At 36.2% G+C, this 17,162-nt stretch overlaps 1 protein-coding gene across 1 annotated transcript in view; it reads right to left on the reverse strand.

Moving 5' to 3' along the window:
• LOC150090214 (uncharacterized) overlaps positions 1-17,162 on the reverse strand; it is a 58,410-nt gene that overhangs the window by 17,297 nt on the left and 23,951 nt on the right. The window contains exons 3-4 of the mRNA XM_090390207.1: positions 12,223-13,215; positions 1,778-1,923 (exon numbers count right to left, since the gene is read on the reverse strand). Of these exons, the coding sequence (XP_090246333.1) occupies positions 1,778-1,923; positions 12,223-13,215 (1,139 nt within the window). The remainder of the gene's footprint in view (positions 1-1,777; positions 1,924-12,222; positions 13,216-17,162) is intronic.

A 17,162-nucleotide genomic window follows, 5' to 3' on the forward strand; every position in this document is an offset into this window, starting at 1 on the left:
GGCCTGTGTGCTGTGACAATGTTAGCCTGAAGAATAGAGATTACATTCTGATTACTTCTCTATTCTTCAGGTTACAATGTTAACCTGAAGAATAGAGAAAAATGAACAAGGATGCTATCAGCATCCATTTTACTCAATCCAATTAAAGCTTTAAACACTTCAACCAGGTCTCCTTGCAGGTACTTAGTTTCCAAGCACCAATCAAACTGAAGATTCATTACCAAACTGAAGAAATGTTTATTAGAATCATGTACAATTAAAATAAGGTTGGGAGAATAGTAGCAAATAATATGAGGTGTTTCTATTAAATAACAAGGCTGTTGCAATAAAATAAATATAATTAAATATTTTGCCCAGGGCTTGCACACTGTTCCATGTTTCTAACAAACACAGAAACATTTCTGGAAGTCATCTTCTGTAAGCTCTTTTAACACCTTGGTTGTTTTTTCTGAATGTCTTCAATGGACTGAAAATGGGTTTCCTTAATGGGTTTTTAGTTTAGGGATAGAAAAAAGTCATAAGGGACTAGCATGTAGGGTGCACGTTTTCACACAAGGATTTCGTTTTTGGCCAGAAACTGGCAAATGTTCCAGCACACACACAGAGTGCACTCTGTGTGCTGGAGCATTGCTTGATGGCACATCCAACCATCCACAATTCAGTCTCTTCCTTTGAATTTTTTTATGCAGCTTTGTCAGAAATTCAATATAGTATATGTGATTGATAGTCTGATTTGGTGGGATGTATACAGACATAACAATTCCTTTATTATCAAAGAAAACAAGAAGGATGGTTTTCATTTTTGATTTTGACATTCTTACTTTTTTCGATCTGGGGGACTGTTTTGTCTTCCATTTCACTGACTGTATTTTAGTTTCTGGGTTGTACTGGAACAGCCAACTTTCACTGCAGATAATTAAAGCACTCAGAAAGTCTGAATCTTCTTCAATGATTTTCCAAAATATCATGAGAGACTCAGAGTCTTCTCATTCTCTGATCTCCGTTCAAAATTTTTGGCACATTTTGGCGCACACAGTTCTCACGGCTAAATTTTCAGTTAAAATTTTTCTGTATGTTTTTATGTCCATGTTAAGATCTGATGCAACCATTCTAATGCTTAAACAATGATCACTTCTAATCAATGTCCTTACCTGGCCCATATTTTCATCTGTTTTCATGAATACGGGAAGGCCTGGTCATTCATCATCTTCCACACTCTCTATTCCTTCTAAAAATCTTTTATGTCATTCAAACATGTGAGTTCTTAACATAGTATCCTCCCCATAAACTTGACATAACAACTTATAACTTTCAATTTAGTTTTGTTAAAAATTTGAGGTGCATTCATTGTTTGATTCTTTTGTCTTTTCCAGCAAACTGCAAACATACAAAGTAATGAAACCTGTCTCACTGCAAAGCAAATGAACATGTTGGATCATGACTTGGTAGACAACCAGAGAAAGGTTCAAGGTCAACTGCCGCACTTTTGTTTCACAGGTGGCATTTGGTGTGTACTGGCCATGTGTGCAGTTGTATTGATTAATAGCCACACACTATATTATATGAATAAGCAAAGCTTTGTTCAATAAAAATAAAAATGGAGAAACATAAATATTAAAAATGGTGCTGCAATAGCTTGGAAAACAATAATATTGTTAAATACTGCTAATCAGCCTATATGCAATAAAATTCACATGTTTATGCACAATAGCAACTTGGATACACAAAAAAATGCATGTGGAAAAAAAAAATTCATTTCAAAAGTTTGTCTACCTACCTGAAATACAATGTGATCATCAAATGTATGTATTATGCAGCTTACTTTGCATTCAGTTTCAAACTTTGTTATTTCTACTGGCTGAGATGATTTGAATGGAGAACCAAGGTTGAATGAAGATAGTTCAGGAACTGAGGCCGCCTGTTCTGTAATTTTAAAAAAAATAATAATAATAACAAAATATTTGTTAAAGCACTATAATAAATATTTAAGTTTTTAATAACGCAAGTTGTTGTTAGTGCACAAACTAATTGGGTCACACTGTGCCATTTCACATGGTGTACTAATTCATACAATCTTTTTCATACATAACAAATGGGCATGACCCATTTGTTATGTATATTCCTTATTTTGAACTTTCAAAATATTGTCCCTGATCCATTCTGGTTTCCCCTATTTACAAGTTCTTGGAAACTTTTCTCTTAATCAGAAAAAGAAACATATATTTCCTATGTAACTGTGCTATAACCTGCTAATCTCAAAAAAGAGTACATCACTAAATTATAAAACGGGGATGGCCAATCTTTACTGCAGCCAGCCAGATATTATGTTGGAAATGCATCATGTGCCACCAGAAGCTAACAGAATCAATATTCTCTCTCTTTGACTGATATCACCAAACATACTATGTAATTAGTAATTTTATGGTCCTGTATTAAAGATAGGCCTTGTATTAAAAAAAATTAAAACAATTTTACATTTTTAAAATAAATAAATAGATTAAGGAATAAATGTTCATCATCACTGAATCAATATTTCTATAAACTTGCTAGCTCTCTACTTACCTGCATTAAATTAATGTTGACAAGTAGTAAATATGAGCTGGAAAATCAGGTTCCTACTATGCTGAAACCTCTAGTCTAGTCATAATTTCTGACAATAAAAATGAGCCTCAAACTGTATGTTAGTGCATCCCAATGCTGATGTGATATGCACGTGCAAAAATAATTCGACACCCTACACTCCTTGTTCCTTATCTCTAAGTTGACAGCAAATGCAAGAGTACATAACTTCATTTGTTTCAGCTCAAAAACATGAAAACCAAGAATAAGAGTAGGAGTATGTGCATTACTGGGCATACATTCTAACCAAGGCTATCTTGAAATCAGTTAGCTTTCAAAGAAAAAGAAAGTGTCCAGAGCTAACTAACCTCCAAGTATGAAGCACATGAAGGAATAAATGTATCATAAATTATTTTATGAATTAAAGCAATAATTTAATTTTAATCAAACACTTAACTTATATTATATCATTTTTAAATGATTTATTACTTATATTACATTTTTATGTTATTTATTATTTATTTTATATTATTTTACATGAAAATAATTCATTATTATGGTACTATTTTCACATTGGAAGGCAAGTCACTAACAAGGCTGTGCAGGACACAAGTGTTACACATCTTGGGTTTGCCACAAATGATGTAAGACACACATATTAAAAAACTGTGAAGCACATACATAAAAAAAGTACAAAATTTCAATGACCTTTGGCAAGTACTCATTCCAAAATAATATTTAATATTTTTTTCAATGCTAACGATTAATTAGTGCTTTAAAATTAACATTAGCATATGATGCAAGAAGGCAAGCTTATACAGCATCACCAAGGGGGGAAAAATCACTAACTCTTTCATCTATCCATTAGCTCCAAAAGTTTGTCTAGTTCTTCCTTAAGTTTATTTAAGCCAACAACTACAACGATAGATGGCAGTTTGCTTCAGCAATGAACCACTCAATGGCAAAAGGCAAATTTCTGCACATCTATTCTGCAAACAGTTTTCCTCAATTTGAATTTATACCTCCTCAAGTGCATAATATGAGCAAGAGGAAGAATCCCATCAGCATTGCTCAAACCAATCAAAGCCTAAACACCTCAATCAGATCACCTCGCAAGTGCTGGATCTCCAGACACTGCAATTTGCACAACTGAAGACTTTCTTGGTAAAAGCACCCTTTTGTTTCCCTCACCAATCTCATTGCCTTCTATGTGCCCTAAAATGAGCCCTCCAGACCTGTATGCAACACTCAAAGTGTGGCCTGACCACTGCCTTATACAAAGGGATAATCACTACCTTATCCCTGCTAGCAAAATTTCTGTATATCATTGACAAAACACCATGAGCTGTCCTGGCAGTCTGCCTGCACTACTCAGAGAACTTCATATCTGACTACACAATTAAGCCCAGGTCTTTTTTATTCTCCACTACCCAGAGTGTAGTACCACACAGTTGGTATGTTACTCTACAATTAATGCTACCCATATGCAGTACATTGCATTTGTCAATTTTAATCTTCAGTTGCCACTTTTCAGATCATCTGCCTAACTTTTCCAGATAATATTGCAGTAGCATACTGTCATTAACAACCCTGCCTACCTTTGTATCAATTGCAAAATTGGACATTAAGCCTAATACACCTTCATCCATATTATTGATACGGATGAAGCTTAAATTTGTACAGTAGGCTTTTAATTGATCTGATTATCAGCAGTGATTATTCATTCATTAAGAATCTGCAGATAAAAGAACCACTAGGTGGCAGTGATCACAGTGTAATGATGTGGGATTTACTTAAAGATGCAACTACCATAAAGATGACTATGGTGGTCTCAGAGAGTTTTAAATTCTATACTGTAGGGCCCACTGATAATGGTTACCAACAGCAAATCCTAAATGGGAAGAATTTAAAGAAGTAATCTTGGAAGCTACTAGGTGTTTTATACAACTAAGAAATACTGTTCAAGATTTAGGCCTAAACAGATGTTAGATGAACTAACGAGACTCATGTTAAAGAAGAAAAATGCATGAGATGCATACAATTTATCAGGCAACACAGAAGGCTATGGTAGATATAAACCAGTCTGTAATCAAGTCACAAAGAAGATGCTTACCAACAGCAAATCCTAAACGGGAAGAATTCAAAGAAGTAATCTTGGAAGCTACTTGGTGTTTCATACCAACTAAGAAATACTGTTCACGATTTATGCCTAAATGGACAGGCAAATGCAGATTATGAGAAATCTTTGGCAAAAGATGCAAATAAAAACAGCAAAGCATTCTTATGTAAATTCTAAAAGGAAGGGGATAAATCAGATTGGTCTACTTGATATCAATGGTTTGACTGTTGATGATCCTGCTCAGGTAGCTGACAACCTCAATGAGTATTTTGCAACTACATTCACACATGAGGAATTCTGTACAGAAGTGGAGGCTAGAAGTTTATCCACCCCTAATAAGGAGCTAAATGACTTTATAATAACTGAAAGGAAAGTAGAGGAGAAATTGTTGAAGTTAAACATAAGAATGGCACCTTGGGTAGATGGGATCTATCCAGTTATATTAAGGGAGGTAGGAAAGGACATAAGCAAACCCTTAGACATAATTATGAGAGCATCATTTCAGGGAAAGTCCCCACGGACTGGAGACATGCAAATGTATCCCAATTCACAAAGGGGGATTCAAAGGGTGACACGAGTAATTACAGCCCTATTAGTTTAACTTCTGTTTTGGGGAAAGTAATGGAGTCACACTAGCTAAAGAAACAATGCAGTATCACCTAGACAAGACTGCAGCTATAGTTCAGACACAGCATAGCTTTGTTAAGCGGAAATCTTGCCTGACCAATTTGATTGGATACTACAATGTGGTCACAAAGGAACTGAATACAAAAAATAATTTTGATATCATATACATAGAATTCCGAAAGCTTTTGATACTGTTGCACATAGAAGGCTGCTGTACAAACTGGAGCAATATGGCATTAAGGGAAAGTTGTTGATATGGATAAAAGAATAGAAGAGTGGAGAAGACAGAGAGTGGTTGGCAGGGTTGTTAACGACAGTAACAATGGTATGCAGCTGCAACAGGATCTAGAAAAGTTGGACAGATGGACTGAGAAGTGACAACTGAAGTTTAACATTGACAAATGTAAAGTATTGAATATGGGTAGCTGTAACCCCAGAGTAACGTACCAACAGTGTGGTACTACACTCAGGGTAGTGGAGAATGAAAAAGAACTGGGGGCAATTGTGCCATCAGATATGAAGTTTTCAGAACAGTGCAGACAAGCTGCCAGAGCAGCACATGGAGTCTTGTCAATGATATACAAGAACTTTGCTAGCAGGAATAAGGAGATGATTATCCCCTTGTAAAAGGCAATGGTCGGCTACACCTTGAGTACTGCATACAAGTATGGAGAACTCATTTTAGGAAGGATGTAAAGCTGCTGGAACAGGTACAGAGAAGGGCAATGAGATTGGTGAGGGGAACAAATAAAGGCTTAAGTTCTGCAAATTGAAGCATCTAGAGACTAGGCACCTGCAAGGTGATCTGAATGAGGTGTATAAGGCTTTAAATGGTTTGAGCAAGCTCAATGCTGATGGGATTCTTCCTCTTGCTCAGATTGTGCACTTGAGGGGATATAATATAAATTCTTGAGGAAAGACAGTTGCAGAATAGATATTCAGAAATTTGCCTTTTGCCAGTGAGTGGTTACTGCTGGAACAAACTTCCATCTATCGTTGTGGAAGTTGATAGCTTTAATAAATTCAAGGAATAACTGGACAAACTTTTGGAGCAGATGGCGAGGTGAATGAGAAGTGTGTTTTTTTTTTTTTTGGTTGAGGCTGTATAAGCTTGCTTTCTTGCATCATATGGCCACTACTAATGCTAATTGATAAATACAGAAAACAACAATGGACCCAACACTGAACCCTGAGGGACTCCATTAATAACATTAGTCCACGAAGAGCAGCGTCCATTGATTACCACTCTCTGTCTTCTCTCACAAAACCATCCCTTTATCCACAGCAGCAACTTGCCCTTACTGCCACACTGCTGCAATTTGTACAGTAGTCTTCCATTTGCAACAGTATCAAAAACTTTTGTAAAATCAGAGCATATGATATCAAAATTATTTTTTGCATCCAGTTCCTTTGTGACTGCATCATAGTATACAATCAAATTGGTCAGACAAAACTTCCTCTTAACAAACCCATGCTGTGTCTCACCTATGTATACCAATGCTAGAAGTATAGTAAATAAATTTGAAGAATTTGAAGTGTTGGTCAAGACATCAAAGGTGGATATTGTTGGGATAGCAGAGACTTCTTTTAGGCATTCGTGTCCAAAAAAGTCCTGTTTCATCTATGTTAAAAACTTGTTGAGAAATTTAACACCACTCTTCAATAATTTTTAGAAGTTCTTTTTTGAAAGTTTCGGCTCCTTTCTTGAGCTGCACTTGCAGCTTCTCCCTGGATTTTAAATCTATCTTACTAGCCCTTACTAGCTTTAAATGGTTCCACATTTTATTATTTTTTTTAAAGGTGAGCTTTCTTTAGATCATCATATAGGCTAATCGATTTTTCTTTAATAATATTTAAACTTAATGGAATTGTGCACTGGATATTACCTTCAATAAAATTATTTATAAGTCTCTCCATTTCAATTATAATAGCAGGCCTAGTTGCTTGCAGTAGGACAGCTGTATTTCCCTCTACTAAAATTAATTCTTTATTTTTTATAATTGTTCTTACAGTTAAACTTGCCAGTCCTAAATTATTGCACACATTCACTTGTCTTTCAATGGAATTGATTCGCTTCAAAAAGTATAATTTAATTTAATTTTCAAATTCAGTATTTTTCTTACCTTAGTAGGCTCCATACCGCGTCCAGATGTTGTTCCTTTTTAATTCTTATCCGCCATTATTCATCTTCGAAAACGTAACTGCATTGCATTAATTATGATACAATGTTCGAGTAAACTAATGAAGTTTAACACTGGATGATGTCTAACACTGTACCTGAGTGATGACTATACTTGGGATAACTGCATATAACTCAAATATTACAAGCAATATACTTGATAATTTTTTTTTAAATGTTGATCTCGGAACTATGTAACAAGTCATGATAGTGCAATTAAATTAGCATGCGAGAAAATTTCACAAGTCAGCGTGGGAAACTTTGCTATTCGTTTTCAAGCTATCGACTACATCAGATGAAAAGTTTTCGTTAAACATGCCAAAAATTCAATCCAATCTGTACGCTGGTAAAAGAGCGTTATAGTGAGTTGTGACAGCATTAGAGTGAGATATAGGTTATAATATAAAAACAGCATTATAGCAAATCAGCACAGAGCAAACCGCGTTATAATGAGGGCCTGCTGTAATCATTAACTGGTTATTATTTAGGTCAACCAACAATAGGAAAACATAATGCTTAACATACACATTAAACATATATTTTTGCAGTTGTTTGTTATGTCTGTAAAAGTGTGTATCTGTTGGCTGATTTTGAAGTTGAATGAGATGGAAAGACTCAGAATAACTCATGAGAAAAAGCATTATTCCCCCTCATCAAAGCTTCAATCAGGGCTATAGAAGCTTTGAGCTTCTATAGCCTTGACTGAAAAATGGCACAAGACCACTTCGCATTTCAATTCATGTTTGGATGAGCAATTGCAGATTCCAGCTTCAAGGAGCTTTTGCCTTGTGCAGGCCTGTTATGGGTCCTTCAAGTGGAGGAGCAGACCACACACAGGCTTGGCTGCCTGCCAGATGCTTGTGGCTGGATTCTGTTCCTTGTGTCCTCTGTGACTGTTTATACATGTGTGCTGTTAAGATCTCAGGTGAATGATGGACTGAATTTTGCATTTATTGATAATGACTATTATTGTCTTGGATATCAGAACTGACATTTGACATTTTCAGCATTTGTTGCTAATGCATTTGAATTAGATTTTTTACAATCACAGCATATTCATTTGGAATGCTAGATCAGTATGCCAGATAGTAGATCCCTGTCCCAGCTCAACATGTCATGGGTGATGTATCTGTATGGTTGTAAATAGGTGGTGGGATTGCCAGAAGGCTGGCTGGAACCACCTAGTTTAGTAAATAAATAAAAAAAAAACAAGAAGCCCCAATTGAAGAGGATTTTAAAAATGTATTGAGTGAAAGGCATTACATAAGATGACTACTAAAAACTTGTTAAAAAAGAAAAAGAGGTAAGTGAACCTTTGACCACAATAATGAGGGCATCATTAGATTCAGTGAAAGTTACAGACTGGAAATGTACAAATGTCTCTCCTATTCACAAATGGAAAATCAAAGGGCAAATAAAGTAATTACAGAGCTATAAACTTGACCTGTGTTCCATGGAAAATAATGAAGTCAGTGCTAAAAAAGTAATGCATGATCATCTTGAGAGGAATGAAGTTTTATGGCAATCACAGCATAGATTTGTTAAAAGGAAATGTTATCTGACCAATCAGATTAGCTCCTATGACAAAGTAGAAAAGGAACTGGATGCAAAATATAATTTTGACATCACATACTTAGATTTTTGTAAAGCTTTTAATACTGTGCAGCAACTGCTGGAAAAATTGGACTAGCACATTCTTGTTACTACTTCCAACCAAAAAAAGGATAGTTGAGTGACAGGAGACAGAGGGTGGTTATAAATGGGCACTGCTCTCCTTGGACTAATGTTATTAGTGAAATCTCTTGGGATTCAGTGCTGGATCTCACTCACTGTTTTCAATATTTATTACAATATTGATGAGGCGCCTCCGTAGCCAGGTGGGAAGGAGCAGCAGTGCGTAGCACACGCTTCTTGATTAGACCAGGGTTCGAGCCCGTCACCACCAAATACGGAGGATGCGGAAAGGTCAGGGAATGACCACCACACATGTTGGAGCAACATGGCCTTAGTTGCTAATGCTCCTAAAAACCAAATAACAACAACAATATTGATGAGAGAATATCAAGCTTATTGTCTAAATTTGCAGATGATACTACTGCCAAAACACCTAGAAAAATTAGACAAATAGGCTAAGAAGTGACAATTATAGGTAGATGACTCTACCCATAATTATAGGTAATAGATGAATCTCATTAACCAGTGCAATACCACTACTTTGTTTATTGGAGGCAGGCTTGAAGTGGTGAAACCCATGTTTAGTCCCACAGCAAAGCTCCAGCAAGCCACCCTTACCCTTCTCTTCCATCACACAGTATGATTGATGTATTTTCAGGTAATGATGGACATGATGGTAAGAAGAGATTTTTCTTACATTTTGAAGGTATAGCTCTAAAATGGTGTTTACAGGCCGGCCACAAGATATTCCACTGACCAAACCTATCGGTAACTCTCTAGGAGGCATCTGGATCAGTTAGTGTATAATCTCGATGCCTCTACTCTGCCAGACAATGACTGACTAGCACATTCTGTGTGTATGTGGGGGAAGGGGCATTGTCAAGGCCACATTATGTCAAGGAGCTGGGTATTCGTCATATCCAATAATTTCATTACTTCATACATGTTTCCCCCACCTTTTCTTTACTACTGTATACATCATGAATAGTCAAACTAACAGAACAAACTTATCTGCTAAAAGATCTAAACCTCCAAAATGCTTCCTCATTCAGCTCACAAATAAACATAGTCTCAGTTCCAATCTCAATGATGTCCACTTCCACTTACAGTCTGTGAAGTCCTATTTAGTTTTTCTGACAGAATGCCAATTACCGGTTGATTCAATCACTGCTCATCTCGCTTGTCCTAATTATTCACTGTTCAATTCCTTTCACTTCAAAGGTGGTACGTGTGTTCTCTGATATTTCCTGTCAGAGACAGTAATTTGGAATCGCTTTACATTCTTCTCCAGCTTAAATTCTCTCTACTGCACTCTGTTAAATTCATCTGTTGCCTCTATCGATCTCCCAATTTCACTACCCATTTGGAACTCTTTGATCTCCTTTCTTTAAAGCTCAACTTTCTCCAGTCCAATTTTCCTAACAGTGAGGTGATTTCCCTTGCAGATTTTAATGTTTGCAACTCCAGCTGGCTTCAGTTTTCTAGTCACACAACCCCAGCTGGTTGAGATGCTAAGGCTTTTGCAATAACTAATGACCTTGCTCAGATTGTTTATTTACCTACTAGTAGGTAAATAAACAATCTGAGCAAGGTAAATTGTTTATTTACCTTGACAATTCTCACCAATACAGCCAGAACTAATCTTTTTCTCGTGAACAAATTTCCAAGTATTCAGTTGAGGTGAGTAGTCCTCTAGGCAACTCAGATTACAAATTGGTGATTGTCTCCAATGGATTCTTTCTGTTGTGGCCATTCTCAACTTCATTTTGTTTGGCATTACACAAATGCAAAATGGGATGATGATCTGAAAGATTTCTTGTTCTTTTTCCAGGTTAGATTACTGTTTTAAATCTTCTGATGTCAAAGTTTGCTCAGATTATGTCAGTGAAATTATTCTTGTAGGGATGAAATCCTTTATTCCACACTCCACCTTAAAATCTCATCCTTCATCTAAACTTAAGTTATTCAATAAGCGTACAAAGGTTGTTTGACACAAGAATGTTGCATATCATAATTGGCTTGTACTGAAAAATTTCCAGCTTCATTTTCTGCTCACACCAAAGATTGCAATAATTGTAAAGTAGTTATTAATCAGTCAAACTAGATTTTGAACAGGCTAAGAGTAGAAAACTTGCTTCTTGTCCAATATGAGCATTATGGTTTACTGCCAAAGCTAATGGCTACTCTTGTCCATCTATACTCCCACCTCTGTGATAATCTAATGATTCTATTGCTTCGTCATCTAAAGATAAAGCCAACTTACTAACATATTACTTTCCTTCTAACTCTTGTACTGATGATCTTGGTAAACCACCTCCCACCATTCCCAGTACACTCCATTCAATGTCTCCTATGGTCTTTCATCCCAAATGGATGTCAAAAGAATTCTGAACAATCTTGATGCCAAGAAAGCCCCAGGTCCTGATGGTATTTCTCCACCTGCTCACAGAACCTGTACTTCCAAGCTTGCTCGCTTCTTTTCTGCATTGCCTTTTTACTTTTTATATTTTTTCATTCCACTGGTGTTTTTCCTTTTGCTTGTGAATTTGCTCACACCCAGCTAGTTCCTAAAAATGGTGACAAATCCCTCCCATCCAGTTATCATCCCATTGCACTTCTACTTTTTTAAAGGAAATCCAGTAAATAAATAAATAAATTTTCTGTTTATACACCGGGATGACCGCACAGTCAGAGGAGTTGACAAGGTCAAGAGAATACAAGAAACACCGTATTTAGCAGTCACAGGCTTGAACCTCGGTCACTCAAAGCACATGTACTTATGTACCCTCTAGCCGGTCCACTCAGCTACAGCAGCCGAACTACCAACTCTATCTTTAGATATGGAAAAATTTCCCATACATGCTGAATAGTGACAAGTCATAAATTATGTTTTAATTTGAATTAGAGTATCAAAGGATGTTTGTAACACTTAACAAAACATATTCTTAAATAAGATTATCACAATACGTACACTAATTATTTTTTAGGAAGTATTTGAACTATTGCAAATAAAACATGCATATATAAATCTAAATTTATGGGAAGGGAAAAATATATACATTACCCAAGACAGAACTGTGACTCTGCTTAGCCTGCCACTGCAGTGAAGAATTTTCCAATTGTGACATATTCTGAGGACTGTGACTCTGCTTAGCCTGCCATCGCTGTGAAGAATTTTCCAATTGTGATATATTCTGAGGACTGTGACTCTGCTTAGCCTGCCATCGCTGTGAAGAATTTTCCAATTGTGATATATTCTGAGAACTGTGACTCTGCTTAGCTTGCCATCGCTGTGAAAAATTTTCCAAGTGCGACATATTCTTTCTGCCACTTCCATCACAGCATTCACAAATCACAATCTTTTTGCCACTTCCATCACAACTTTCACAGATCAGATCATACTTATCTGGCATACTTGATCTTGGGTAACTGGTCGTCTGAGGTGGACAGGTGTCAGTCACACTATCAAGCTTTGGAACATTAAAAACATTCCCCAATGATTTTCTCAATATATGTTTCCCATCATCAATGTCAATCTTTGGAACCTTATAAACATTACCCAATGATTTCCTCAATATGTGTTTTTCATTATCAATGTCAAATGTGGCATCTGAGATGAATCCTAGTGGTAAACTTCTCTTAAGGGGTAATCGTTTCGTAACAGACTTAGAATTATCTATATCTCTTGAAACAGGAATTTCCAAAACTGAACATTCACCTGATGCTCCTGTAAGTTTTAAAGCATCCTGCAATAAAAAAGTCTGATCTAAATCTGTCTTAGTCACTCTGTTACTACTTCTTTTTGGATATAATGGTCTGGGATCATGGCTGGATAAGTCACTTTTATCAAAACTACTTGAGCTGAACTGCACCCTTTTCTGCAAGTCAAGTTGGTGACTTTTTTTTGCATCCTCTATTAACTGAACCAATTTTCTTTCCCATTTCCTTCTTGTAGTTTTTGTAATAGATCTGACATTTTCACCAAATTCTTTTAGCTTCTTCAGAAGTTCTGAATTTGACACCTGGGATACCATGTTACTATCGAAGTCACATATGCCTATAGTTCAAATGTAAAAAAAAATAATAATAATAAAAATAAATTTTTATTTCAATGGCAATCACAAGCATTACACAATTTTAAAAAATATATTTTACTACAATTTTCAAAGTAATACAACTTAAAACAGCAAATCAAAAATATACGCATAAGGGACAAAAGTAAAATTATCCACATATCACATCAGGTTATATTATTATTATTAGCTATATGCTGCACCAGCCAAAAGAAAAAAATTTCTGAGTTACCTGTGTGAGAGAGAGAGAGAACAAGAGTCAGAAGTAGAAGGGGGAATCACTAAGAAAGAGAAGAATGATGATATCCAGCTCAAGATCCTGGGTGTGCCAAGCCCATACTCACCAGATATGAGCCCCTTTGGTTATAGAGTTAGGTTATATGTTGGTGACCATGTAGTTAGACTAATACACTGTGTACATTAGTCTAGCTGCATGACAGATTTCTGAGGTCAAAATTTGCATAAAGGTGTAGTTTCAATATAGTAAACTCTATAAAACTGGCATTTTACAATCTGAAATTCTTTAATTTGTGCACATTTACAAAAAAAAAAGAAAAAAAAAATTACAATCTGGAAAATTACAAATATTATGAAAGCAATCGAGCACTTATATAATTATTCTGTGTAATGCATCTATTGTTGTCACCATGTCCATCCATCTGTCTACCTGCCCACATGTAACAATGTCATTAACAGTGGATAGATTTCAAAAAATTTTATATTTGGGCCTTTTAAAAATACTTGAGCTATTACATATTTCATTAAAATCAGACTAACAGAAATCTGGCAATTATTATTATTTTTTTTTTCTGTCCTCATGTAATAAACTCAACTCCCAGTGAATTTATTTTCATGAAATTTTATATTCAGGTCTTATAGAAAGATTTATAGAACCATTCCAAATTTTATTAAAATTAGACCAATAGAAATGTGTCAATTATTATTTATTTATTTTCATACATATCATATATGCTATCCATATACAGTATTATATAATGTAGCTTAAGAACTGAATATTATGTTTTTTGCCATGCACTGGCTGGAGGAATGAATGAAAAAATGTAGTAGTAGTAGTAGTGGCATGTGGTGCAAGAAAGCAATTGTATGAGCTTATGCACATCAGCCAAAAAAAAAAAAATAATAATAATAAAATAAAAAAAATAAAAAAAAATTGCACAATTCCCTCTAAATGTTTGTCCAGTTCCTCCTTAAATTTATTTAACCTATCAACTTCCACAACAACAGATGGAAGTTTGTTCCAGCAATTAACCACCTGCTGGCTAAGGGCAAATTTCCGCACATCTATTCTATATCTGTCTTTCTTCAATTTGAATTTATGCCCCCTTAGGTTCGTAATCTGAACAAGTGGAAGAATTCCATCAGAATTCATCGTGCTCAACCCAATCTAGGCCTTATACACCTCAATCAGATCACCTTGCAGGTGCATAGTCTCCAGCCACTGCAATTTGCAGAACTTAAGCCTCTCTTCGTAAGAGGATCCCTTCATTCCCCTCACCAATCTTATTGCCCTTCTCTGTACACGCTCAAGCAAATCTACATCCTTCCTAAAATGAGGCCTCCAGAACTGTACGCAGTACTCAAGGCATGGCCTGACCATTGCCTTATACAGAGGGACAATCACCTCCTTTTCCCTGCTAGCAAAATTCCTGTATATCATTGACAAAACCCCATGACCTGCCCTGGCAGCCTATCTGCATTGTTCAGAAAACTTCATATCTGACTGCACAATTACTCCCGGGTCTTTTTCATTTTCTACCACCTTTAGCACAGTACCACACAGTTGGTACATTTCTCTGGGGTTACTTCTACCCATATGCAGTACTTTGCATTTGTCAAGGTTAAACTTCAGTTGCCACTTCTCAGCCCATCTGCCCAAATTTTCTAAATCCTGTTGCAGTAGCACACTGCCGTTACTGTCATTAACAACACTGCCAACCTTTGTATCATCTGCAAACTTCGACACTAAGCCTGATATACCTTCATCAACATCATTGATAAATATACAAAACAACAGTGAACCCAACACCAAATCCTGTGGAACTCCACTAATAACATTAGTCCACAAAGAGCAGCACCCATCGATTACCACCCTCTGTCTTCTCCCACTCAACCATCCTTTTATCCATTGTAGCAACATACCCTTAATACCATTCTGGTCCAATTTGTACAGTAGTCTTCCACGTGCAACAGTGTCAAAAGCTTTCCTGAAATCCAAGTATATGATATCAGAATTATTTTTTGCATCCAGTTCCTTTGTAACCATATCATAATGTGGCAGATGCACAGAAACGAAAATGTTCATGCATAAAAGTCACTGCTTTTTGCTCTTTTTTTTGTTATCAATGTCATGAATTATTACTAATTGCTAACATACCTTGAAATAGAATACACTGTGTACATTAACTAACTTGTTTATAAGATGCCCGCAAGCTTGTAATCTCTTTCTGAAGCCAGCAAGATTTAAATTGTATGCTCTTAGCCATATTGCTGTGACGAGTAATACTGTTTAGCAACAATAAAGATAATTTAAACTTGCCTTTGCAATGAGTTACCCTAATATTGTGCTACTTGCAAATAAATGGCCTCTCCAAAAGGTTAATGGGCCATTTTTTAAAAACTGTGACTGCTATTTCAGGAGTAATTGGCTTCACATCAGGTAGCAGGTGGTCATCGGTAAAACTGTACCGCTGCTATGCAGTGCATGAAAAAGTTTTCAAAGTTGTAATACAGCTTAAGCTATTGGTTGAAAGCAGAGTAATACTAGAGCAACTAATTACAAATGCAAGTTTGTTCTACTGTGAGAATTAACATCACTGCATTATTTGTGTAGTTTAAATCCATTTTAAAAACAGAAAAAAGCACAAGATAATCATTATAACATGTAAATAAGTTCACTTGTTTCTGCTTAATATTTTTTTGAAATGTGCTCCTCTAAAACTGCTCAACCACTAGGTATACCTCTCTAAAATCTGAAAAATGTTAAAATCTGGCATATCTCAAAACAGAATGATTCAACACATATCTTGACAACAGCATATCTCAACACATATCTCGACACAGAATTCCAGCAATCAACCACACACTGGCTAAAGGCAAACTTCCACACATCTATCCTACAACCGTCTTTCCTCAATTCATGACATTTATAACAAAAAAAAGAGCAAAAAGCAGTTTTATGCTTTTACGCATGAACCTTTTCGTTTCTGTGCATCTGCCACATTACGATGTGGTTACAAAGGAATTGGATGCAAAAAATTATTTTGATATCATATACTTAGCATTAGACTGAAGATCTAAAGGTCCCTGGTTCGATCCCGGGTTTCGGCAGTTTATCAGGGTTGTTAAGGACACTACTGATGCTGTGCTGTGCTGCTGCAACAGGATCTGGAAAGGTTGAGCAGATGGGCTGAGAGGTGGCAAATGAAGTTTAACATTGACAAATGTAAAGTACTGCATATGGGAAACAGCAACCCCAGAGCAACGTATCAACTCTGCGGTACTACACTGACAGTGGTAGAGAATGCAAATGACCTGGGGATAATTGTGCAGGCAGATATGAAGCTCTCTGAGCAGTGCAGACGGTCTACAAGAGTAGCTCATGGTGTCTTGTCAATGATATACAGGAAATTTTCTAGCAGGGATAAGGAAGTGATTATTCCCATGTATAAGGCAATAGTCAGGCCACACCTTGAGTACTGTATACAGGACTGAAGGCCTCATTTCAAGAAGGATGTAGAGCTGCTGGAACGAGTACAGAGAAGGGCAACAAGATTAGTGAATGGAAAAACGGGTTGCTCTCACGAAAAAAGGCTTAAGTTTTGCAAATTACAGTGTCTGGAGACTAGGTACAGGCGAGGTGATCTGATAGAGGTGTATAAAGCGTTGAATGTTATAAGCATTTATGTTATAA

This window comes from Mastigoproctus giganteus, chromosome 2, assembly GCF_048544385.1.
Source record: "Mastigoproctus giganteus isolate SK-2022 chromosome 2, ASM4854438v1, whole genome shotgun sequence".
NCBI lineage: Eukaryota > Metazoa > Arthropoda > Arachnida > Uropygi > Thelyphonidae > Mastigoproctus > Mastigoproctus giganteus.